General features: G+C 33.6%; 2 protein-coding genes across 3 annotated transcripts; one reads left to right on the forward strand and one right to left on the reverse strand.

Moving 5' to 3' along the window:
- The first annotated feature begins 399 nt into the window (after positions 1 to 399).
- On the forward strand, positions 400 to 2,503 carry LOC8271802 (uncharacterized protein At2g39795, mitochondrial). 2 transcript variants are annotated; one of them, XM_048380210.1, is made up of 3 exons: positions 400 to 654; positions 956 to 1,287; positions 1,384 to 1,735. In XM_048380210.1, exons 1-3 carry the CDS (start codon positions 541 to 543, stop codon positions 1,460 to 1,462), a joined length of 525 nt encoding a protein of 174 aa, XP_048236167.1. In that variant the 5' UTR covers positions 400 to 540; the 3' UTR covers positions 1,463 to 1,735. The 2 variants fall into 2 exon arrangements, with proteins under 2 accessions (XP_048236167.1, XP_002532132.1); XM_002532086.3 differs by lacking the exon at positions 1,384 to 1,735 and adding an exon at positions 2,206 to 2,503 and having other exon boundaries at positions 404 to 654.
- A 245-nt stretch (positions 2,504 to 2,748) lies between these two features.
- LOC8271801 (protein SLOW WALKER 2) lies at positions 2,749 to 13,247 on the reverse strand. The gene is made up of 16 exons (XM_048380209.1): positions 12,425 to 13,247; positions 11,496 to 11,571; positions 10,958 to 11,077; positions 9,938 to 10,013; positions 9,482 to 9,550; positions 9,276 to 9,356; positions 9,114 to 9,185; positions 8,428 to 8,520; positions 8,110 to 8,265; positions 7,907 to 7,990; positions 7,646 to 7,789; positions 6,788 to 6,877; positions 6,253 to 6,335; positions 5,785 to 6,150; positions 4,002 to 4,224; positions 2,749 to 3,823 (listed from the first exon to the last, which is right to left on the reverse strand). The coding sequence occupies exons 1-16, from the start codon at positions 13,167 to 13,169 to the stop codon at positions 3,185 to 3,187; spliced, it is 3,117 nt and encodes a 1,038-aa protein (XP_048236166.1). The 5' UTR covers positions 13,170 to 13,247; the 3' UTR covers positions 2,749 to 3,184.
- Between the last annotated feature and the right edge of the window lie 11,202 nt (positions 13,248 to 24,449).

Genomic DNA, 24,449 nt, shown 5'->3' on the forward strand with positions numbered 1-24,449 from the left:
ACATTTTTAACTGGTAATCTATTAATAATATTGCTTACATGTATATAAAATCCTTAATAAATATATTTAATAAAATTACAGGCAAAGCACATTAATGAAAAAATTATAATTTTTATAATTTCAATCAAATTATCTATTACAAACGTCTCGATGAACAAAAAGCTAGTTATCATTATTATATAATTTATGCTTTCTTTATTTTTAGAAAAACTTAAGCTTCATTATATTTATAATGAATAAAAAATTGTATCTATTTTATATTATTTTTTATCTTTTTGACATTATTAATACTTTCTACTATTTTTACTTTTTACTTTTTGATAAGAACAATTTGTATTGTTAATGAGAGTCAAATACAAAATGGGCCATATAAAGTGGTAGCATATGGGTATTGAGCACAAGTTTGGCCACAAAGACTAAAGGCCCCCAATCTTTGGAGTGGAAGGATTAAGAAACAATGTAGTAGTAGTAGTAGTAGAAGAAGAAGAAGAAGAAGAAGGCAGCACTGCAGTGGGACTTGGAAGCTAAAGCGCAGCGAGAATGCCTCGACCGACCCAAATCTTGCGACGAGGTTGTAAGGCACTTGAAGATGTTCACTTGCTCAAGGTCTTGCAATCTGAAATCAAACATGAAATTTCTTCTCCTCCCTTTCAGGTCTCTTTCTTCTCTCTCTCTCTCAAATCTACTCTCCTTTTAACTGCATATTTGATCATTTGTACACTTATATGTAAGCAATGACAGAAGACTGAAACTTTGTGATCACATGCAATTTTTGATAATGGGTTTACTGTAAAAATAAAAATAAAACCGACCCATTACCCTTTAGCATTCAAAAGGTTCTTTTTTTTTTTTTTTTTTTTCCAATGCTTTCTAAGTTGTGTCTGAGTTTGACAATTTCCAGAAAATTGGGTATCTTGTTGACATTGTATTACATGTATTATTGATATGGTTACAGGAGAATAGAAGTGGATATTTGGGAGATTTTGTTGTGGATTACGATTCATCAGAGTCGCAAGATATTTTCTTGAGAACAAATTGTGAGTCGGGTGAAGAAGTTGCTGTTTCTGCTTTGGTGGGTCCAAAATCAATTAGGGAAGATGGTTCTTTTAGAGGGGATGTTATGATGAAGGTGTGTGTGAGAAAGCCTGGCTTGAACTCTATGTTGCAGTTTGATTGTGGAGTTTCTGAGAAACTGATCACTGGGTCTCATTTTAACATCCTTAATGCCTATTATCTTCAATCAACAACCTCCCCTAGTCCCTCTGCCTATAGAGGCCCCTTGTTCAGGTAAACCCTGCTCTATGCCCATTTTATTAATTTTTTTTAATCAAAGTTTTTACATCCTAGTGTAATAAGTTGCTTGTATTTTATGTGTGTCTATAGTGTTAGCATGTTGCATCGACCCTGTTTTTGGAGTAAGTGTATGAGGTCTAACTGTAGATTTAATAAGGAACAGAAGTGAATAACAAGAGCATTGTAGGATGTATGCTTCAGTCTCGGACATTCACAATTGTGCTTCATTGTAACCATGTCTATGTTTGAGCGTTCTTCTTCATAGGAATGTGGCATGAGGGGCTTGAGCTGGAAATTAGAGTTCTGTGCTTGTATGTTAATTTAGTTTCTGACTAGGAGAAGCGTTTTTTAGAACCCTGGATGGTGGGAGAGCTTTGTAGCCCATCTCCAGCTTGGATTCTGGATGCTTAATTCCTCCAATGTAGAGTAGTTTTTATCTGAATCTGATGCTATCTATTGTTAGTTATAGCTGGTGCTATGCCACTTTCTCGAAAGAAAGATGACAGGCATAATATGAAAAATTTCTTAACAAATAATTAGTTAGATTAATGTCGATGTTATACTGGGTGATATTTGACCTGTGGTGTATTTCTGAATTTAAAATATCCATCGTATTTAATTTTATCATCTACCAACTTTAATCATCTGTAAATCTGCTCTACTCTTATCCCTATCAAGTTAGTGATTACAAAGTAAACAATATTTCATGGAAACTCACTCAGAGCTGGTAAATATGGATATGAATACTCTTCAACGTAATCATATACTTAAAATTCTTTCCTATAACTGAGTCCTGCTTGTAGGTATTACTGTAATCACCAACTTATGTTTCTACACTGCTAGCACAAGGTATATGCAATTATTTTGGTAAATCATATTGTATTTCTTTTTGTTTATTTTCTGTCTTTACAGCACCTTGGACCCTCATTTACAAGCTGCACTCAAAGAGTACCTAGTAGCCAAGGGAATCAGTGAAAGTCTTACTAATTTCCTCCTCTTGCATCTAAACCAAAAAGAGCAAGGTCAATATGTGAATTGGTTACAGAAACTTGAATCACTGATGAAGTAGGCAGAGTGATGTCAGCTACTGACGGAGTTTATTTCAATTCCAGCTGATATTTTATGCACCAATGAACTTAACATTACAAATGTTCTGGTTGGATTTGTTTTATATCAATTAATTAAAAAAGTTAGCAGTGAGTTCAGACCTTGCCGATGCAGTTACCTGACTCTTAGCTTTTCGTGTTGACCCTTTTCGTATTTCATTTTTATGTTAGTGAGCAAAAGGAAGGAACAAGTACTAAAGCAACACTACAATTCACTGTAAATTTTTAATGTATTATGATATTTAAACACTTTTTAACATGTGATTTAATATTATTAAAAAATAGAAATTAAGTATTTACTAGATTAAATCAAAAATAAAATATTAAAAAAAGTTAAAAAAACACCGAATAAAAGTGTTAAAAATGATTAAAATCTTCATGTTTTTAGATCATCAACAGATGAAAGAACTATCTCAAGTATAGCAAGCAGCTAAATCCATAAAAATGGACAAATAAAATTTCAAACAAAAATTGTTCTCAAATTTGGCCAATGAACTAGGCAAAGCAAAGATTAATTGCTATACTGAACGATGAATAACCACAAGTAGAAAAGAACTTGCGAAGTCCTTGTACAAACATTTTTATGCATTGTTTTCTCACTATTGCCCCGCTGGTTGCTCAATCAAAATTAACCAGCCCTTCAATAAATTAGCAGCTTAAATAGAAGCCTCATAGTGTCTCATAAACCAACCTCTTGGAGCACTGTCATCTATGCTGTTTCCTGCTAAACAAGGCGACAGATTATTGTATCCTGATACTTCATGACATTGTGAATTGAGGCATCATCACTCGGATTTCCACTTCTTTCCTGATTTTGGCTTTCTCTTTTTCAGAGATTTCTTTTCTGTGGGACTGTCCTCATTTAATAAGTGCTCATAATCTTCAAGATTTGCAAATGGTGATGCACCCACCTTACCACCAGATTTTCTTTTTCTTTTCCGGTTATCATATCCATCCTCATCATTACTACCGTCATCTGCATCCCCAATGTCGATAGCTTCAACATCATCGCTTTTATCACCATCAGCAATGCCATCAAAAGCTTCTCCCATATCAGAGGGCAAATCCATCTCTACATCACTGACATCACCAATCAAGTCATCGTCGTCTTCGTTGGCAACTTGGTCCAAATCATCATAATCATATTCGCCATCAGCTTCCAAAGAAAGATTAGCAGAATCCAACAGATTCTCAATCTCTTCATTATCACTCTCATCAGCACCATCTACTCCATCGTCATCACCCACATCAAAAAGCTCTTCAGCTGCTTCATCTTCAGCTGCCTTCTTCTTTTTCTTCTTCTTTGGCTTCGAGGAGTTCATTTTATTCACATAGAACTTGTGAAAAACCAAATCTTCAGGAGGCACATCCATTTCAGCCAATGAAAGAATTTCTGATCCAATTAAATGATTGTTCATGTCGAGCTGAGGAAAAATGAAATGCGCCAGCATTAATAACAGAGTAGACAATTGCTTGTTGATAATCAATGGCGGCCTTTAAACACTAAAGAAATAGTCAAGACATCTGTAATATTCATGTAGAAAGAAAGTGTGACCAATATCAAGGCAAAAAGAAGTCACTGCTAACAAGGTTTAAGCTGACCTTCTTCGCTGGTTCAATTTGGGAGCCACCATGCCATGTTGTCTGCTTCGGTTTCTTCTCCATGAACTTGTCTAGAAAAGCAGTAAGCGATAGATCATTCAGTGGGTTCCCATTGTAAACAATATTAGCCCCAGATAGAAGTGTCCCAGCCATGGTAGCAACAGATGGGTGCGCATGAGAAGCAAGTACCATCAGCTCCCACCAGCTTGCACGATCCGCATTACTATCAATCCACAAGATATTAATACAATTATAATATGAGTTAAAATTCTATTAGGAAAAGAAATATGGAAGATTTAAGGGGTTGACTTAAGTTACCTAACAGGCAACTTGCATATGAAAAGGAACAAAATGATAAAACATCTTTTTTTCTTCCATTCAAATCAATAACTATGGTTTAAGAGTCAATTCCCCTCCTATACTTTGCAGCCAGGAGCAATTTTCTCCTAAGATTATCCCAAGACATTTCGCAATATGGTCAATTCGCCCTAATCTGGGACACCTAAATACCCATGTGATGAAATATGCGCTATTCTATTGAATGGAAAAAGTTTAAATTTGCATAAAAGAAAACTAATACTATATAAGATGGTACTTTAAAAATTAAAAGTAAGTTTCAGAATGATCATGGGAAGAGATTGAACAAAATTGAGGAAAAAAATTTGTAGACTCAGATTGTCTTTCATCAGACAAGAACAACAATACAATGGATGGAGCTCTACAGAAAAAGACAAAACCAAACCGAAATAACCAAAACAAAGGTCTGGTTTTTGCATTCTGAAATATGGTGTCCCCAGAGCCACTACATTGAATTTCATAAACAGCAACAAAAAGAAAGAAAGGAAAAAAGAAACAGACAGAACATGTGATGATTATGGCAATGGTGACGATGAATAAGAAACAAAATTTCACAGGTCAAAACCTGCATTGACCCTACTTTAAACCGGCAACAAATCCATATGGGTATATCCATTTCACCAAAATCAGCCGCAGACTCCCCAACCCCCCAATCTCTTCCTTAATATTAGGATAGGGAATAACCTCCACTCTAAACCTTTAGAACTCCTAACAACACTATTATCATAACCTCCCAAACAATATTTTCTCCTCTCATCCAATAATATAACCAAACAACAAAACCCTCCCTCTCATACTCAACCCTAAACACCACCACTCTCTCTCTTCTCAAACACCACATTCAATTTCAAACTCAAATCAAAATTTCTCATGAAGACCTTTTAAACCAGCGAATTACTTCTATTTCAGCTGTTAATATGCAGAAAAGGAAAAAAAAAAAAAAATGGTTCTTGTCTCCTGTCCCTGGGTATTACCAATTACTCTAACCTTGCAACAGCCTATGCTCCTCTCTGGCAAAAGATAATTATGGTGCCTATTTTGTGAAGTTGTCAAAGGAAGAGATTTGAAGGATGAAAATTTCAGTTATTCTTCTCACAGGAAACAAAAGAGCATGAAAGGAAGAAACAGATGAAAACAGAGAGCACGAGAGAAGAAAGGAGAACAAGAAAAATCACTGATATTATTTTTCACCTTTTAAAAATTTCACTTGCTCTCAAATGTATGTGTACTCAAATAAATTAGATTTGGAATTAATTAGCCAGATTGCAGAATGTCTTGGGTTAATAGGCCAAGATATTAATTTTGAAGAAAATTGCTACAGGCTGAAAAATATAGGGGGCAAATTGACCCCAAAGCCCAATAACTAACATCTTTCTCAAAAAAATGCGCCATTTGATGTAAAATTTGTTGAAAAACCCAAATTTACCAGTAAGAAGGCTCTCTATGCCGTGGATTGTAACCTCCTGGTAGGGAAGGACCTGTAGATGATATTTGGCGCTGGTTAACATTATAATTGGACAGTGCCTGGGGTTCCTGAAATTCTTTTGAACCATCTTTTGCAAATAACTCTTCCGCTTCTGACTCATCTGAATCATCATCCTCAGAGCTAGGGACAGGAGAATCTTCACTTTCTGAAGAATCACCTGTAGGTTTGCCCTTGTCGCCCCTACGGACAGATTCAAGCTTACTTTCTGCCTTTGCTGCTGAATGAGGTCCACTATCAGTTTCTTCCACTATGTCTTGAAAATGTTCAAGTTCTTCATCAACCGACTCATTCTGCATAACCATGTTCCTGCATGATATGAGAAATTTTAATGCAAATGTGATAGAAATTCTACAAGCCCATATAAAGGATAGAACAGAAAGTGCTGTAAGTCAGAAAAACCAGAATTACCATAAAGGGGGCCTTGCTTTGAGAAGTTCAGAGAGGAGAAACAGGCATCCACAGGCATATTGAGGTGGCTGCTGAAGGGAAACCTGTCAAGTGTCTAAATAGTCAATCCCTCAAGTGTATCTGACAGAAAATTATAAGTCCCTGCATCGTAAGAGAGACCGCCTGGCACAGTGGCACTTACAGGAATTTCATAATATCATTCGAAAGTATCACTTTCAAAAATTATTAGAAAATAAAGAAAGCAATCCTCTGTAACAACGATGCTCAAATACTAATGCCTCATTTGTCATTTGGAATCTCTGTCCAACCAATAAATAAACTATGAAATGTGAAAGACTATGTATTGACCTGAAATGGTCAAGAAGAGTCTGTTGCAAATAAATAGCCATTTCAGGCATATTAACCTATCATATTCAGGCATCATTTTCACTGTTTTAACAAAAAAATTTACTCATAACCAAAAGAAAACCAGGATTGAATTTCACATAATTTAATAAGAAGATGTCCCAGTAGACTGAAGTCATGAGTTACTAACCTGCAACAGACGCTTTGAAAAGGCTGAAACACGCTTCAGGTTCACGTCACTTTTCATGGCTCTTAAAAGAAGTCCAATGAACATTTCCGCCTGTATAAACAACAGTATATGTAAAAAATAAGTGCAATTAAATGAGAACATTATGTAAAACGATTGCAGTTTAAGAATGACTTCTGTTTGATATTGACAACAGATCATGTTAAGAAATAAAGATCATACACACGTTATCAAAATTTATAGCAAGGACAGGATGCTATAGCAAGTGCAGTGCAATGCCCTAGCGGCCATCTTATACCTTAAAAGGAACCCAAGCAAAAGAATTTAAACCAATATAATTTGAAAATAGATTTTAAAATAGTGATGATATAATGCCAGGGAACAAGTTTTATGGGCCCTAGAGCATCAGACCACAGAGTAGATTAGCTACTTTGGAGAATGAAAGAAAACAAAAGATGACAAAATAATCAAACAGCTCAAGACTATTTTTAAAATCGAAGCATAATAAATTTAAAAACCATCCAAAATACTACACATTATTTCAGACATACTACACAATTAACATATTTAAGCTGCATAAACATAAATGGGAACAGTTGTTTCTGCTCATTTCCATGCTATAAGCTGGCTTTAATGTTTAATGACACTAAAAGAGTTATGAAGTTCTAAAATAAATTGCTATGATTTTTTTTTTCTTGAAAAGAGATGCACCATCGTATTTAAAGGTACAGATAAAAATTATGATGTTTAAATTTCTAAAACAGAAAAAACAACCTGCAAACTTGAAAAGCTTGTATCATTGTTAAGCATGAGCAGATGCACATTATTGCCAAACAAAAGCATAAATACAATTACACTTGCCTTGGAAGAATTCATGGCGGCTGGAAGTAAAAGCTTTGAGTACAAAGAACGGTAAAACCGATCACTGACAATCTGGTTTTTAGATGAAATTTTATCAAGAAGCATCAAAGCCTGAAGTCCTACATTGAAATTATTGGAATGGACCTGCACAGTTAAATATAAATATTGGTATTAAGCACCATAACAATGTTAATTAACAAATAGATATAAATAAAAAACCAAATATCCTTTCACCACAAATAACAAAGAGTAGGACCTTACCAGCCGGAAGAGCACGGGTGTTTGGACCTCAATAATGTCATCAGCCTCAGTGCTTGAAACATAAGGAAATGCTCTATTGACACCCTGAAATTGACCAGGGAAAGCAAGCATGATTTCTTGAACAATATAAGAGCGTCAATTTAATCCAATCTCTTCTAACATGCAATAACATTCATCTTAAAAACAGAATGTTAAATACTGACTGTTAAAAGAGCTGATAGCAGTCGCGAATCCAATTCAACATGAGATTCTGATGAACTTTTGACTTTGTTCTCCTTTGCAGGATCAGGTGTGTTTCTATTATCTGCTTTGCTGCTTTTATCCATCTTTTGATTACCATCCACCTCAGTAATCAGCACCTACAATTTGATTTGTAAATTAATTTTGTGTTTCTAACATTATTCTCATCTTGAATGCAAAATACTAACATTTTAGAATTGCAATCACATTCAGAGGAAAAACGTATGATCCATAGAGAGGTCACTGAATGAGACATAATAGTTGAGGAAGGCCATTAATACCTTGAATAATGCAAAGTATACATCTACCAAACGTTTTGCCACCTTCGGTCCATCTCCTTTATGACTTAGACGAATTTGACTTAAGAAGTTAACCTGAAAGCATATAGGGAAATCTAATAAGGGCCAAAAGCAGTAAACTATCGTTTGAGTTCTAAACATCTCTCTAACAGGGAAAAAGTAGTCTACATATGACCAGAAAACACCTGCACATATACAATGCAATATTAGGATAAAGAACAAAAAAATGTGCCGAACAGGTAAAGCTTGTTGTGATGGCCAAGCCTAAAGAGAGGAGGAAAAAATTTAGGGAAAGATCACAACAGTTAAAGGGCTTCGTGACCAAAACTAAACGTACTACTGAAGTTCCCTTTCTTTTTCCTTCAGCCATCTTAGGAAGAGAAAGAATGATCAAATAACTCTCATCAAACAGAATGGCTAGAACTAGAAGACTAAATGCATCTTACTTCTGTAAGAATACTTTTGCATTATCAATAACTAGAAAGGCATTGTCACAATGCTATGACAATCCAAAGATGCTGAAACATATTGAAGTGAGAAGAATAACAATATAGAATGCAGTAATGTCTGGAGCTAAATAAACAATTCTAGATTCAGTGAAACCAAAAATAGAAAGGATCCAAAAACTATATAGCTAGTAGCAATTAAAAGATATGATCAAGACATACAGCATGGTACTTCGCTCTGAGTCCCAAATGAGGCCGAAAGAGAAAAGTGTCTACTTCATCAATCACCACAGCCTGTAAGAAGATATGGACAAGGTAGTCATCTAACTAAAATTGAGCTAAAACAAATCTTAGGATTCTAATTGGCTAGATTAGAAGTTGTACCTTCATATTTGGATGGTCGGACAAAAGGTTTGACAAGTGAAAGTCAGCATTAGATGCACCCCTATTTTGAGGATCACCTAGCTACAAGTAATCAAAATAATACACCTGCATATTAACTTGAAGAACCATGAAAACTTCAAATAGCTTCAAGGCGAACAAAGTACACATTTCATATTTCAGAAGGTTAAAAGACAACAATGACTTACTTTGTTAACTAGAGCAGAAAGCAACCTGCGCTCCTGCTCTGATTTGCTTTTCAACAAGGCATACATGGTCTGAAGTCACAATCATTAAATAGGTAAGTTTCAGTAAAACATATCATTCACACTTAACCCAGATATAGCAACATATTTAAAACTACCAATAAAATAAAACTTTTCACAGCCAATACTACATCAAATTCACAAATTAATATGGGCATAGCCTAAGATGATGTGTCAAAGACCCAAGGGTCATATAAGGCATGACAGTATTTATAAGTTGGAAATGGAACCATGAGGATAAATTGAGAGAATGGTCTTAGAGATGGCTTGGCCATGTCTCTTCAAGTTATTAAATAAGGCACTCAGATGTACATGACAAACCCCCAGGTCTCATGATAAATTAGTGATTCTGACTTATATGTGGGCACAGATATTTTGAAGAAAAAATGGAAGACTAACCTTCAATGCCTTGTCTTTTAGTATGGGTAGCATGTCTCTTGATGCTTCCTCAAGTGCAGAAACAAAACGCTCGTACCTAAAATAAGTGATGCGCACAAGAATAGGTAAGATTATATATTTGAAGACCGATATAAGTCCATTAGAAATAGTCCTTTGAAGTAAATAAGAGCGCACTTGAGTACCTAATAGTAAGATGCATTTCAAAAACATAGTGGTCATATTAGCACAATATATTAAATTTCATATATAACATCCCAGTAATTTATCACGGAAACCAACAAAAGTGTCAAATCATTTTCATACCCCATTCTGATATTTGAGGTTAAAACTCAAAAGCCTACCAGATGTATATCCCAAAAGAACATTATGTAGCAGGAAATTTAATATAGTAAGAAATAAGCAGAGATTTTAATTGTTTAGATAAAAAAAAGGGTTAAATTTATGATAATATGTAAGGTATGAATTTTCAGTACTTCAGTTTTCCAAATTCAACATATATTTAAGCATGTTGAATTGTAAAAGAGAAAAATTCTTCCTGATTCAATCTATTACCAAAATATTTTTCTTTTTAACAGCCTCTAATGCTTTCATCCTCTGGCCTAGGATAAGAATGTGTACCAGTCTGCTGCTTTGCTTCAATTTAATATATCCAACACATGGAAGTGGCAATGCTATTCAAAACTACCATGCAGCATCAAAAAGCAATAATTGTCTTCACTTTAAGGTGCATCTAGAAATTCTAACTCAAGATCAAGCAATCAATAACAAGGAAAGACATTCCACATTACAGAACATGTATGTCTCTCCATCTGTGTTGTTTCAAGCTGTAACTTCAAAAATTGTGTTTAGATACAGGTACAATGATATACACCCATGGATGCACTTATATCATCTACTCTGAACTAAATGCAACTAAACATACACTTCAAATGAAATGAACAATGTAATGCAAATTCAGGTCTTGAACAGATAAATGGTGCCATCAGCAATCAAGTAATGTGAAACAACAAAGAAGCCCACCTCAGCTTCAAACAATCCTCCCAATACCAGAAAAGCAAAAGAGAATAACCATCTTTTGTCTCAGGGAGACTATTTACAGGCCGTTGTAAAAGGGTCTTCAGCTTCCGATCAGGTAGCAAACTGGTTATAAGATAAATAAGCAAGTTATTAAACCCTGAAGCAGCTAAATTATTATGTTAAAAGGAAAACAGCCAACAACCCCTGAGTGAGTAATATGATTTATGGTACAGCGTGAAAATGGAAACCATCAATAAGGAGTAACTATCTTATCACAGTTTGCATTTGTGACGAATCATATGTAAAGAGGTCAAACAAGAAGGCAGATGCTTCTCATACTCAGAGAGTGGCCATTAAATCATGAGAGAAAAAAAGATCGACAGCATCCAAATAAATTTAACAGTGAAAACAATGTAGGCAAGGACCACCTCAAAGACCTTACATAAGAAAATATTCTGGAAAAGCTGGTTATTATGCAACACTTTTAAGCCAAAGTGAAAGAAAGAAATAGATGGAAAGACTTCGTAGGACAGGTGACAACCTTGAAATAAAAAGTTCCTTTAGTGCTTCAAACCCTGTCAGAGCATGGCGCTTTCCCACTTTTGATGTCACCATTCCTGCAACAAATATTTATATACGTCAGGACATAAATAAAAACTAAAGCATATGTCTCCTTCAGCAAAGTGGGAATATTTGGAAACACTAGGCTCTTTAACCACAATACAGTAAAAGTTAAAAATAAAAGCAATGAGGTAATAAAATACGTTATTAGTAGCCAAATAAAGTCAAAACAAAAAGTCATATTTGAGAGCTCACTAATTAAAATCATATGCTCAATCCCTTTCTCCCAATTGTGCATAAACATTTTCTATGTATTGGAGGGTACAGAAGGGGATTGAAAGTCATTGAACCATCTTCCCGTCCATATAAAAGAAAAATCTTCCAATCAGGATAACTAGGATACAATACAACCTTCCTTCTTTCGCAAGCAAAGAAATCCCTCCGCAATATTAAGGGAATAAGAGGAGAAATTAAGCAACTTGCAGATAAAATAGCATCTATTATAAGAGTCCGGTCATATATCAAATGAGACACTAATACTTATTCAACAGCACTTTCTCTAATAAATATCTATGTAGTAGTTATTCAGCAAAGGTTAACCATACAAGATAACAAGCTACCTCAAAAATTTGAAGTAATAAATTAAATTGATTTGACATGCATATCAAACTGAACGGTGCATTGTCTACCGTAATTGAAACAAAGAACTCATCTTTCAACATTATCATTAACGTTGTCAACTAAATTGCCAAAATTTTATCAACACTAACCAAGTCAACATTCCATTCAATAATACAATCATCGTTAATGCTTCAACTGGTAAATACCTGAGGACAAGAACTACTGCATGCAAAGAAATTCAAACTAAATTTGGCTAAATGACCCAAAAACCATTAAGAAAACACTTACCTAAAAGTGCATCAAGTGACCGCAAATTAGCAATAGCATTATCACCAACAAGAACAGAAAAGGCAGAAACTTTATCAGCAGCAGTACCAGACCTCTGAGTAGCAGCAAGCATTTTAATATCTCCACTTTGCCCTCTACTTTGTTCATAGTCTTGCCCATATTGCCACATAAGTCTTTCTCCTAACTCTTTCTTCTTCTCCACCAAGACTTTCCATTCCTCCACGCCCATTTTCAGCTCCAATTTGCTGTTCCCTTCACCACCCAAAACTTTCTTCTCAAACTCCATCGCATCCACATGCCATACGCCCAAAATATTAGCTTTCACTAATGGTAACTTTGGTAGGTTCTTGTACTTGTCAAAACCTTTTATATTGCTATTGCTATTGCTGCTGCTGTTATTGGCATCAAGTGATAAAAATGGAGCCTTTTGTATTGGTTTGTTATTGTGTTTTTGTTCAAAGTGCGATCTTTTCTCATTTTTGTTGAAATTCTTGGCCTTTTGGGAAGTTTTATCAAATTGGTTTTTTGGGGAAGTTTTAATGTCGTTATCATTGAATTGGGATTTTTTGTCTGAGGGTTTTTTGGGTTTCTTTAGGGAACCTGATTTTCGGAAATCTGTATCGTTAAAACCAGAGGTAGATAGAGAAGCAGAAGAAGAGAGGCCAAGAGAGGAAGCAAAAGAAGCTACCTCTGATTGCAATAGCTCCATTTTGTTCTCGGGCTTTGGAGGTTCTAATTTCCCCATTGTTATTGTTTTTGCTGTTGTTGCTGCTGCATACGAGCCAGAGATTTAGTGAGCAGTATTGTATTCTTTTCTGATGGCAGTAGGGTTTTAGCTTCAATATGGCGACCAAAGAAACGACAGCAAACTACATGCAACAAACAAGATGTCGTTCGCACATATTCAGTCCTGAGTTAAAAAATAAATAAAATATTTTGATCCTTTTTTTTTAAGAAAATCTATGAATATATGTTCAATATTACTTTTATTGTGTTTCTTAATCAAGTTAAATAAAATATTATACTTTTTATTCTTATTTTTGGTCAAATTTGATTATTTTAGATGTATTTCTTTTTATTTATATTTTATTACTCGATAATGTATATGAATTTCAAACAATTTATTTATTGAAATATATATATATATATATATATATATATATATATATATATATTCAAAGTAAAATTATATTTTTATTATATTTTTAATCAAGTCAAATAATACATTGTATTCTTTTTATTCTTATTTTGAATTGAATCTAATTATTTTATATATACTTTTTTATTTATTTATTCATCAAAGTATTTAAATAATTAAAATTATTTTAATTAATAATTAATATATAATTATACTAAAATTAATAAATTAACAGTTAGAAAAATTAAATATTTATATATGTAGCATATTATTTTTATTTGACGTTTTGAAATTGTGCTATAATAGTATTTTTATTATTGAAAGTAGGATGTGATTTTTATATTATCAAGTCGCCTATATGTGTACAAATTTATTTTCATGAATTATATAGAATATGAAATTATTCAATTTAGGTAGAATAAATTAATAATTTTAATATTATTACAATAAACATACTATAATTAATTTATTTTTTCTCTCTTTACAAATTCTTTTATAATTTTTAAGTTATTTATTTAAACTATAGTGAACTTAAGAATTTATATGAGAAAAAAACTACTTGTTTTATAAATATTAAAGAAGTGCATTAACTATCTAGATCAGCAAGTTTCTGATGTGCAGGATCCTCAGACGAGGCAAGCACAGAGCATACGCTTGATGATGGGGAAACAAGAAGAAGATAGATAAAGAAGATAAACTTTGAATTACTTTATTAATAATAACAGACTTTGAACATAGACATATAAACAATTTTGAAAGCTTTAAACAAACATACAACTTTGTCAAATTTTGAAATAGAAGAAAATATAGACTTACAAGAGGAGTTACAAGATTTCTCTCTCTCTCTACTCACTCTTTTCACTCTTATATTTCTTCGCTTTGATGAGAACAAGATAACAGAAGAGCTTATCTTTCTATGCTGTCTACTTCAAGTTCTGAGTTCTTCTTTGGAGGTCTCCTCTTTATATAGAGGTTTCGGAGCTTTGGATACCTTTCACGGGCTTTGGATGCTTTGGTTAGTGGAGTAGAAATGATTCCAGTTGTCTTCCACTTGTCTTTGAAGTCTTGTGATAATGGCAACCACCTTTTGAGAAAGTTGTCGGCCATGCTTTAAAAGATTCTTTTGCTTTTTTGACTTTTTCTTTTTCTTTTGTCTTTTCTTTTCTTTTCTTTTTCTTTGTCTTTTTCTTTTTCCTTTTCTTTTTCTTTTTCTTTTTCTCTTTGGGCTTTTGATATGGGTTTTAAGCCCATTACAAAGATCCTTGGGTTGCCGTTTCCGGTTTTCAACCCATGGGCTTTATCAAGGAGATAACCTTATGAGATTTTGAATATCCCATAACAATCGTCTCCATTTGAATCATCCAAATCAAATGCAACAGTACTGGCACTGGAAGAGGACGATGATGATGCTTTGGATTTGCCTTTGGAAGAAGCTGTTTCAGACAACTGTTTTATTAGTTGCAGGAAATCTTCTTGTCTGAGAAGCAAGCTTTGGAAGGAGAAATGACTTGTGCCAAGAACGTTGTTTGTTCTTTAGGGGGAGGCAAGAAGCTATTTTTGGTAAGGAAGTTTTGAACGGCTTTAAGGGACAGTTTATCCTGGTGGTTGAATTTGTCCCACCATTTTACTTTGAATCTTCGGATAAGTGTAATTTCACCATCTGGTAATAGATTAAAGTGAAAGTACCATACACATACCCAGGGCAAAAAGAAGTTTGAACAGAATAGAAGAAGCGGGGGAAAACGCCATTCTATTGAGTTGGGTTTGTAATTTGCTTTGAAGAGGTTGAACAGGGGTAAGACCTCTAGAATGATAGTCTCAGGGACATTACCATAGTAATTCCACCACTGTTTGAACCAGTAGGGGATTTTGGAGGTTTGGATAAGACTGGTGTCGAAGTAGAAGAGCCAGGAGTGGCTTCTTCCTTCATTTTGAATGAGAAAGGTATTGAACCAAGCTTGCTGGTAATCCCAATAGGAAAAAGAGGTGTTTAGATTTGAAGGATAGGTTCGTTTTAGAGAAGTGGGAAAGGAACGAGAAGAGTGTAAATCCATACCCCAATCAGACGGGTGAAGGATTCTTTGGATTGTGCATGTTGAATATGCAGGGTCTTTGTGGGTTTTGTCTTTTTTAAAATGTTTAAACTTTGCGGAACCAGTAACCTCGAGGATTGACCGGTAGTAAGACTGAGGCTTTGAAGTGTTCCAGGTTTGAAAACCAACTGGAGGGAAAATCTTTGAAACCGGTTTAGAAGGTAATCCTTCCTCAACTGTTAAAATATTTTGAAAAATTGGTTTTTCCAAATACTCATTTGTTTTAAAACGTTTTGATTGAGTTAAAACAATTTCTTGAGAATTTGGTTTTGAAAAATTGTTTGAACTTTGAGATAGATTTTGAGGGAAAATCTCTATCTCGGTATTTTGAAAAGGGATAGAAAGTATACCTTTTCCCTTTGCAGAGGAGGAGGACGACTTTGGAGTCGCTTCTGTCTTTGAAATTATTTGCTTTGAAGATGGTTTGGATAGGGATTGAACCATCTGCCTTTTGTATTCTTCAATCCTTTGAATGAATTCAGGGTCTTGCTGAGCAAGCCATTCCTGAATTTGTCGGGCTTGATCAGCATTGGAAGGATCCATTTATTGTTGAACTGGATCCGGTTGATTAATTTCTTCTTGGATTATCTCAGTCCAAGTCCTAATGGGCTTTGAAGTTGAAGGGAGAACTTCCTTCACTGGGCTTTGAATTTGGGCCGGCTTTGAACTAGCCGTAGACTTTTCTTCTTTGGACTTTGATTTTCGTGGCATTTTTTATTCCTGTTTTTGCAAGAACTCTCTAGTCAGAAAGTCAGGAATAGAATTTGATTCTCCTCGAATAAATTCAATTTCAAAATCAAAAACAGTATGTAATTGCTTGTGAAAATCGCTTTGAAGCAATATTTTGGACATCTTTTTGTAAAACTTCTTTTGCAGACTTGCAATCAATCCTTAAAAGAAATTTTTGATTCAAAAGATCGCTTTGAAATTTTGAAATACAAAGAACTATCGAAAGGATTTCCTTTTTGATAGTAGAATAATTCTTTTAAGTATCGTTCTAGTGAGCAGAAGTAAACTGGACAATACACTCTTTGGAATTTGAAACTTGTTTTAGAATCCCACCATATCCTAACTCTGATGCATCCGTTTCTACAATTTTAAATGCAGAAGGATCAGCTAGATGCAGGCATGAAATTTCCAAAACTTATTTTTTAATATTTTGGACTATCTTTGTATGCTGATCGGTCCAAGGAGGGGGGTTTTTCCTTAGCCTATCATGCAGGGGCTTTGCAAGACAGTTTAAATTAGGATAAAAATCCATAACATAATTTAAACTACCAAGAAATCTTTGAAGTTGAGTTTTCTCCAAGATTTTATTTGGAAACTTTGAAGTGAAAGCAAGAGATCTCTCAATTGGAGTAATTGTACCCCGAGAGATATAATGACCAAGAAATCTAATTTTCGTTTGAAAAAGAGATATCTTAGACTTTGAAACCAACAAACCATTCTTTTTAATCACATAGAAAAATGTTTCTAAGTGTTTAAAATGTTGTTCAATGGATTTTGAAAATATTAAAACATCATCAATGTAGACAATGCAGAACTTTGAAAATGGATTAAAAATGTCATTCATGATCTTTTGAAATTCAAAAGGAGCATTTTTCAATCCAAAAGGCATCACATTCCACTTATAATGACCGAATGGAACAGTAAATGCCGTTTTGTACCGATCCTTTAGATCAATCTGGATTTGCCAAAATCCTGATTTCATGTCAAATTTTGAAAAGATGAATGCAGAATGCAGTTTTTGAAGAAGATCTTTTTTGTTGGGAATAGGATACCTAATCCACTTTAGAGCTTTGTTCAAAGGTTTGTAGTTGATCACTAGCCTAGGAGTTCCTCTTTCTATCTCGCTATTCTTATTGACATAGAAAGCTGCACAAGACCAATGTGATCTAGACTTTGAAATCAAACCTTTAGACTCAAGATCTCTAATCTCGATTCTACAATGGCTTTCTAAAGACTCATTCATCTGGATGGGTCTGGCTTTAGTAGGGATTTGCTTATCTGAAAAATCATTTTCATATGGCAAATCTACCATATGTTGCTTTCGATTCCAAAAAGCATTTGGAAGATCAGAACAGAGTTCATTCTCAATCTTCATTTGAAAATCAGAAATTTTTCTTTGAATAAAATCATTTTGCAGTTGATCTAGGATTCGCTTCAAACCCACATCTTGTTGAAGATGAGAAAGATGGGTCTGTTTTCCTTTGATCAAGGCATTGATTTCGAAATTGTAAATAGAATGAGCTTTGATAAGATTCAAATTTCTCTTTTTTGGTTTTTCTAAGAAAGGGAAAACAATCTTTGAATCTTTAGCTTTGAAAATAATTCCAGCAGTTGTTACTTTGAAGGGAGTTATCAAATTGATAAACGGAGTCCCTAAAATAACAGTTTGCTGAAAGTCTTTTGTAAGAATGAAAACATTCTTTAAAGCAATATTGTTATTAAGAATTGCGACTTCGGCCAATCTTAATCTTTGAAGAATTGGCTGAAGTCAGCCTTTCTTTTATTTCTTGATGAAACCTTTTAGGAACCAGTTCGCAGTTGATACAATTGAGGTCTGCTCCTGTATCAAACAAGGCGATGGTTTCTATCTGGAAATCACCAGGGAAAATAAGCTTTATTTGAATCAAATATTTTCCTGAAGTAATTTCCTTTAAAACATTGATAAAGTTTTGAGGAACATTTTCAGAAACTTCAAGGTTTTGAAAATCATTTTCCTCATCAGAATCAGAATCACTATTCTGCTTGAGGATCAGGCTTTGAAGCAAAACAAAATCATTTTGTTGTTTTTCTTTCAACTCTTTGAGTTCTGTTTTGATGGTTTTAATCTCCTTCTGGAGTTCCTGAACAGTAGGAGGAGGGTTTTTCAACTTCTTCCCTTTGTCCAAAATCATAGTAAGATCATAAGTATTCTTACTAGAAGAAGGAACTGAGATTCAGTTTTTAAAATCTCTTTTAAAACTGTTTTTGAATAAGAGGATCACTAATATGCTTTACGACTTCAAAAGAGCTTCTTGTTGCCTAGTGAGCATATTAATGTTCTTTGAAGAGCTTCGAATCATCTCGAACAATCAGTTGAGGTTTTGATTTCATCAATTTGAAATTCTTCCTCACTGTTTGAGAACTCTGATTCAGAAGAATCAACTAGAAGAGCAGAAATTTTTGCTAAAACTTCTTCTTCTATTTGAAGCTCATGGAGTCTCTTTGAAAACTTACAATACTTTGAAGTATGGCCTTTCTTACCACATTTAAAGCATGTAATTTTTGAAAAATCTTTTTTGGAATCTTTCTTTGGAAGTTTTGAAAGAAATTTGGAAGAAGACGGTTTTTTATAGAAATTTTCCTTGCTTTTAGAAGGCTTTCTATATTTGGAAAATTGTTTCTTTTTGAAAGATTTTGAATAAGAATCAACTTTGCATTTCCCTTTGCAACTAGAAGAGGGCTCTATTGGGTTGTACTCAAACTGGTTACAGAAACTACCTAGTTCCTGCCTAGTCTTTTTTATCTCCCATTTGAGCTGTCTTTGAAGCTTAAGGTCATGACAAATTTTTAATCCTTCTTTCTGGGTTAGACTAACTAACTCACCATAAGTGTAGAAATCATAAGGGATTTGACCGTTATGGGCTTCTCTTTTGGTATTCCTAACTCTTTCATCTAAAATCTTAGGTAAATCGGCTAAGAACTTTTCTTTCCAGAAAGGTTGGCTAGAATCTTCCCTAAGCATGACTCTGGTTAGGAAAGTGTCTTTGTAATTTTGGAAGTTGCTAAGCTTCTTGCAAGTAAGGTTGCTAAGGAGCTTGACATTTTTGTCTTTGAGCAGAGAAGGGTCTCCTATGAAATGAAGGGAAATAGTCTCTTTGAAAACTTACAATACTTTGAAGTATGGCCTTTCTTACCACATTTAAAGCATGTAATTTTTGAAAAATCTTTTTTGGAATCTTTCTTTGGAAGTTTTGAAAGAAATTTGGAAGAAGACGGTTTTTTATAGAAATTTTCCTTGCTTTTAGAAGGCTTTCTATATTTGGAAAATTGTTTCTTTTTGAAAGATTTTGAATAAGAATCAACTTTGCATTTCCCTTTGCAACTGAAGAGGGCTCTATTGGGTTGTACTCAAACGGTTCTGAAACTACCTAGTTCTAGTCTTTTTCATCTCCCATTTGAAATTTGTCTTTGAAGCTTAAGGTCATGACAAATTTTTAATCCTTCTTTCCGGGTTAGACTAACTAACTCACCATAAGTGTAGAAATCATAAGGGATTTGACCGTTATGGGCTTCTCTTTTGGTATTCCTAACTCTTTCATCTAAAATCTTAGGTAAATCGGCTAAGAACTTTTCTTTCCGGAAAGGTTGGCTAGAATCTTCCCTAAGCATGACTACGGTTAGGAAAGTGTCTTTGTAATTTTGGAAGTTGCTAAGCTTCTTGCAAGTAAGGTTGCTAAGGAGCTTGACATTTTTGTCTTTGAGCAGAGAAGGGTCTCCTATGAAATGAAGGGAAATAGTAAGGATTAGAGTTGACACTGCATCCTCAATCAGATTTCCTATTTCATCTAGAATGGGAGTTCCTTCTACTGTGGTTTGGATAGCACCTAGGATTTGGAGTTGTTGTGCTTGAGTGAGATGATAATCCCACCATCCTTTGCCGAAAATCCAGCCTATCGAGAGCTCAAGAATGGCTCTATCGGAGGTACCACTTTGGGTTTTGTAGGCATTGGCTGCCATGGTCATCTGTTGCAAGAGACCAAGGATATTGTATTCAGACATTCCATCTATATTCCATTCATAGACGGAAGAGGTATTGAATCTAGACTGGATTAGGATGTTGTTCTTATTCTCAATTCCTAGATCTGGAGCAGTACTCCTAGGAGTATTCCAAGTCAATCTAGGGGATTGGATTCCCAATCTGTTGATATTGAAGGGTTTTTGAATAGGGCTTTCAAGCTCTGAATCATTAGACTCATCGCTTTGGGCTTGTCCTATAGCACTGATATTCCTACTACTTTGAGGAGTATCTGGTACTAGGTTTTTGGATGTCTCAGAGGCTGCTAATCTACTTAGCTGTTCTTTGACTGCTTTGGCAAACTCAGTTTGCTTTTGGAAGTGGTCTTGGCTTGGCTTTGTAAGCTGATATGGCTTAAAAACTGGATTTTTAAGCTTTTCTGACTGGTTCGACTCTTTTGGTTGACCAGTATTGGGGATTGGAGAGGTCACAACTACAGGAGGCTTTTGAATCTGGTTTTCTATCCTAACTAGTTGCTTTCCTATAGTGTTTAGACAGGTATTTGAGAAATTGTTCTACTGAACAATGTTCTTGACATTCCTATCTAGGTCTTCGCCTACCAATTTGTAAGGTGTAGCCTCTATCTCACTCTCTCCATAAGGAATGGTTATCTTTCTAAGGGGAGGATGTTCAGACTGGACAGTTAGGTTTTCTCCTATCTTCCACTCAGGGGCTTTGTTCCTTACTGTGACAGGACTAATGGTCTTATCTTTAAAGGGATAAAGGATACCATTTTCTTTGCAGTAAATTTGAAACCAATCAAAAAAATTGATTTGGGCTTTGTTTTGAATGCAAAATTGATAGTATTTTTCCTGAATACTATCTTTTTCTTTTAAAAAATTCTTAAAAAACCAAAGTTTTTTAAGATGGTTTTTTTTTAATAGAAATCTTCATGCAAGAGTTTTTTGTCAATTTCAAACTCTTTTGAAATAATGTTGATCTCTGCTTCAAGGTTTTGGGTTATGGCTGATGGTGATGGTGAAGATGGGGTAGAGGTTATCTCCATATCTTCGTCATCTTTCTTTGGATCAGTGTAAACTGGTCTGGGGATATTGCTTTGGTAATCAACATTCTGAAGTGTATTTGGAACATCAGATGTTGAAAATCTGGGTTGAGTTTGAGATGGAATTGGTTCTTTGTAAGGAGCATAGATAACAGAAGGTATTTTGGATACCCTTCCAATATCTATGGTCGAGGTTGAAGAACCATCATCAGAAAATCTAGAGGAGGTTGATTTTCTGTTGAATGTGATCTTTACCTTTCCATCTGGGTATTGGGCTATGTGTTTGAGGTTTGTGTTTGGTTCTGTTTGCTTTGGAGAAGTAGGTTGGGTTGCACCTTCAAGGATCCATTCTTCTGGAAGTGTAATGTCTTTCCATTGAATGGTTTTTAGAATAGTTGCGTTGGATTTGGATAGATCTGTTTGTAGGAACAGTGTTTCTCCTTTTGGTGAGTGAAGTTTGTGTTTGGAACCAAAGGCAGAAACCATAGCTTTGTAATGAATTTTGAAAATTAATGCTATCGGAATAGATCCTTCAAGCATTTTGTAATTGTGTGTCTTTATTTAAAGAACGATGCTCTTTAAAACATTTTTGTCGTTTAAAGAAATCGTGATATTTAGAAAATAATTGAAAGAAATAGGTCCTTTATTGAGACTCGACTCAACAGTACCTAACAAGGAATCATAGAAATTTGTAAACCTAGCATCCCTAAGGACTGCTAATATGGAAGTATCTAAACCTTCTCTGGTAAGGGGCTTTATTCCTACCTGGACAAGGCCTATATGGATATACTTATAATCCTTTTCCATATGCTTTTGGAGGGTCTTTGGATTTAAGAGATAAATCTCTTCAAAAGGCTTTGAAATTTGAATGTCTCTTTCTTCAGTTTTGATTGTAAAATCAGTCTTGAAGAGAGGGAACTTTGAAAACTCATAAATTTGTTTCTTTTGGACTTTGGGTATTTCCCAATCATCTATATGCTTTGAAAAATCTTCAATAGTGATTTCTTCACTATTTACTAGACCTTTGTACCTCGATGATTCAGAGGCAGAAGAATTTGAGAAAGAAGAAGATCTACAGAAGAAATGTTCTAAATTCATTTTAAAATAAACCAAAATAACTTTCTAGACAAGCACGGACCACGACTGCCCTATCCGATTGGTCTTACTATCACAAGCATAAAATGAACAGAACTTGCCTATAGGAAACCTGATGCAGTTTAAAATGAATGTAAAATCTTTATAATGTAGATATGCTCCTAATCTCGGAACCCAATAGGCTCTGATACCAAATTAGAACAAGATCTAGAAAACATAAGGAAATATTTAGCAGTGAAGATAAAGATCAGCAAGTTTCTAATGTGCAGGATCCTCAGACGAGGCAAGCACAGAGCATACGCTTGATGATGGGGAAACAAGAAGAAGATAGATAAAGAAGATAAACTTTGAATTACTTTATTAATAATAACAGACTTTGAACATATACATATAAACAATTTTGAAAGCTTTAAACAAACATACAACTTTTTCAAACTTTGAAATAGAAGAAAATATAGACTTACAAGAGGAGTATATATATATATATATATATATATTATTTTAATTATTTATTTATTTTTAATTTATTTATATATAATAATTTATTCCTATATTACAAAATCTTACTTTAAATTAGTTTTTCATTTAATATACCTATTTTTATTTTTATTTCCTTTATTTATTAAATTGAGTTCATTAATGAATTTTATATTTTTTTCTGTAATTTAATTACTTTTATTTTTTTTGCTTTTACTCATTTGAATTTAAAATTTGATTCATCATAACTTTTATTTTTTTTTTATTTTTTAATATTTTCTACTTATTAATTGTAGAAAAAAGTCTAAATATTATATAGTTCTATAATATTTTATAATTTATACGTACAAAAATTTAAAAGAAATGAAAAAATATATTTTAATAATAATATATTAAAGTCATTTAAATTTTACTTAAACCGTATCCACTCTTTATTTCTTATCTATACTTTCATACTTCAATTTTGTTTTATATTATTGAAATTTAGTTAGTAACGAATAATTAATTGTATTTATTCATATATATTTTATATTTTCAACAAAATTAGATCCTAACTATGATATTTCTTACTTATTTTTATATTTCCTAAATTATAACATTATTTATAATTTTTAATATTCAAGTCAATGATTTATAAATTAGGTAAATAAAATTGGATTGGTCAAAACAGACGGCTTAGAATCTATAAACCAGTTCAAGATCGATTTTTTGTTAGGTGGAAAAGGAACTATCGGTTCCACTTCCAACTCATAAAATAAATTATCCATTTTAATTATTATTTTTTAATTTTTAATTTTAAAAATTGGTTGGAGCTAGTTGGAACCAGAACCGACCGGCTCCATTGCCACAACATCTACATTTATATATACTAGAATAGTTATTATATTTATATTTGACATACAAATATCAATACAAATTTTTTAACATATATACTTTATTAATTGTGTAGTTTATAGTAGAAATTATAGTAATTTAAATAAAAAATTCACTAATATAATTATTATATAAGATATAATAAATTTAGCTACAAAATAAGAAGAATGTGCATTTTCGCCCTCTAACGATTGGTACGAGGAGCGAATTAGTCCTTAAATTATATTTAGGCGCAAATAAACCCTTAAAATGTCAAAAACCTATAGTTTAAGCCCTCATTAACATAAGAGTTTAAAATATCCTTAAGTCCTATTGATGTGGCAATTATTTTTATCACAATAAAAAAATGACTCAAATGTCAATAAACAATTGGCTGACAATAAGCTAAAAAATAAAACAAATAAGTTTCTTTAAAGAGAAAATAAAAAAAATATGCATTAATACATTAAAAAATAAAACAATTAATTTTTATTACAATAAAATAAAAGAAGTTATAATGTTTTACCCATACCAACCTGTACCATCATTATCACCATTTAAATTACCACCCACTGCCACCATCA

The sequence above is a fragment of the Ricinus communis genome, chromosome 10, assembly GCF_019578655.1.
Source record: "Ricinus communis isolate WT05 ecotype wild-type chromosome 10, ASM1957865v1, whole genome shotgun sequence".
Lineage (NCBI taxonomy): Eukaryota > Viridiplantae > Streptophyta > Magnoliopsida > Malpighiales > Euphorbiaceae > Ricinus > Ricinus communis.

Excerpts from the sequence above, each read along its gene's own strand:
- LOC8271802 (XM_002532086.3), top strand. The coding sequence starts at position 541 with ATGCCTCGACCGACCCAAATCTTGCGACGAGGTTGTAAGGCACTTGAA. Across the intron at positions 655-955 it reads TTTCTTCTCCTCCCTTTCAG|GAGAATAGAAGTGGATATTT; the intron begins GTCTCTTTCTTC and ends ATATGGTTACAG. Across the intron at positions 1,288-2,205 it reads TATAGAGGCCCCTTGTTCAG|CACCTTGGACCCTCATTTAC; the intron begins GTAAACCCTGCT and ends CTGTCTTTACAG.
- LOC8271801 (XM_048380209.1), bottom strand. The coding sequence starts at position 13,169 with ATGGGGAAATTAGAACCTCCAAAGCCCGAGAACAAAATGGAGCTATTG. Across the intron at positions 8,266-8,427 it reads TATACTTTGCATTATTCAAG|GTGCTGATTACTGAGGTGGA; the intron begins GTATTAATGGCC and ends ATCAAATTGTAG. Across the intron at positions 3,824-4,001 it reads AAATTGAACCAGCGAAGAAG|CTCGACATGAACAATCATTT; the intron begins GTCAGCTTAAAC and ends ATTTTTCCTCAG.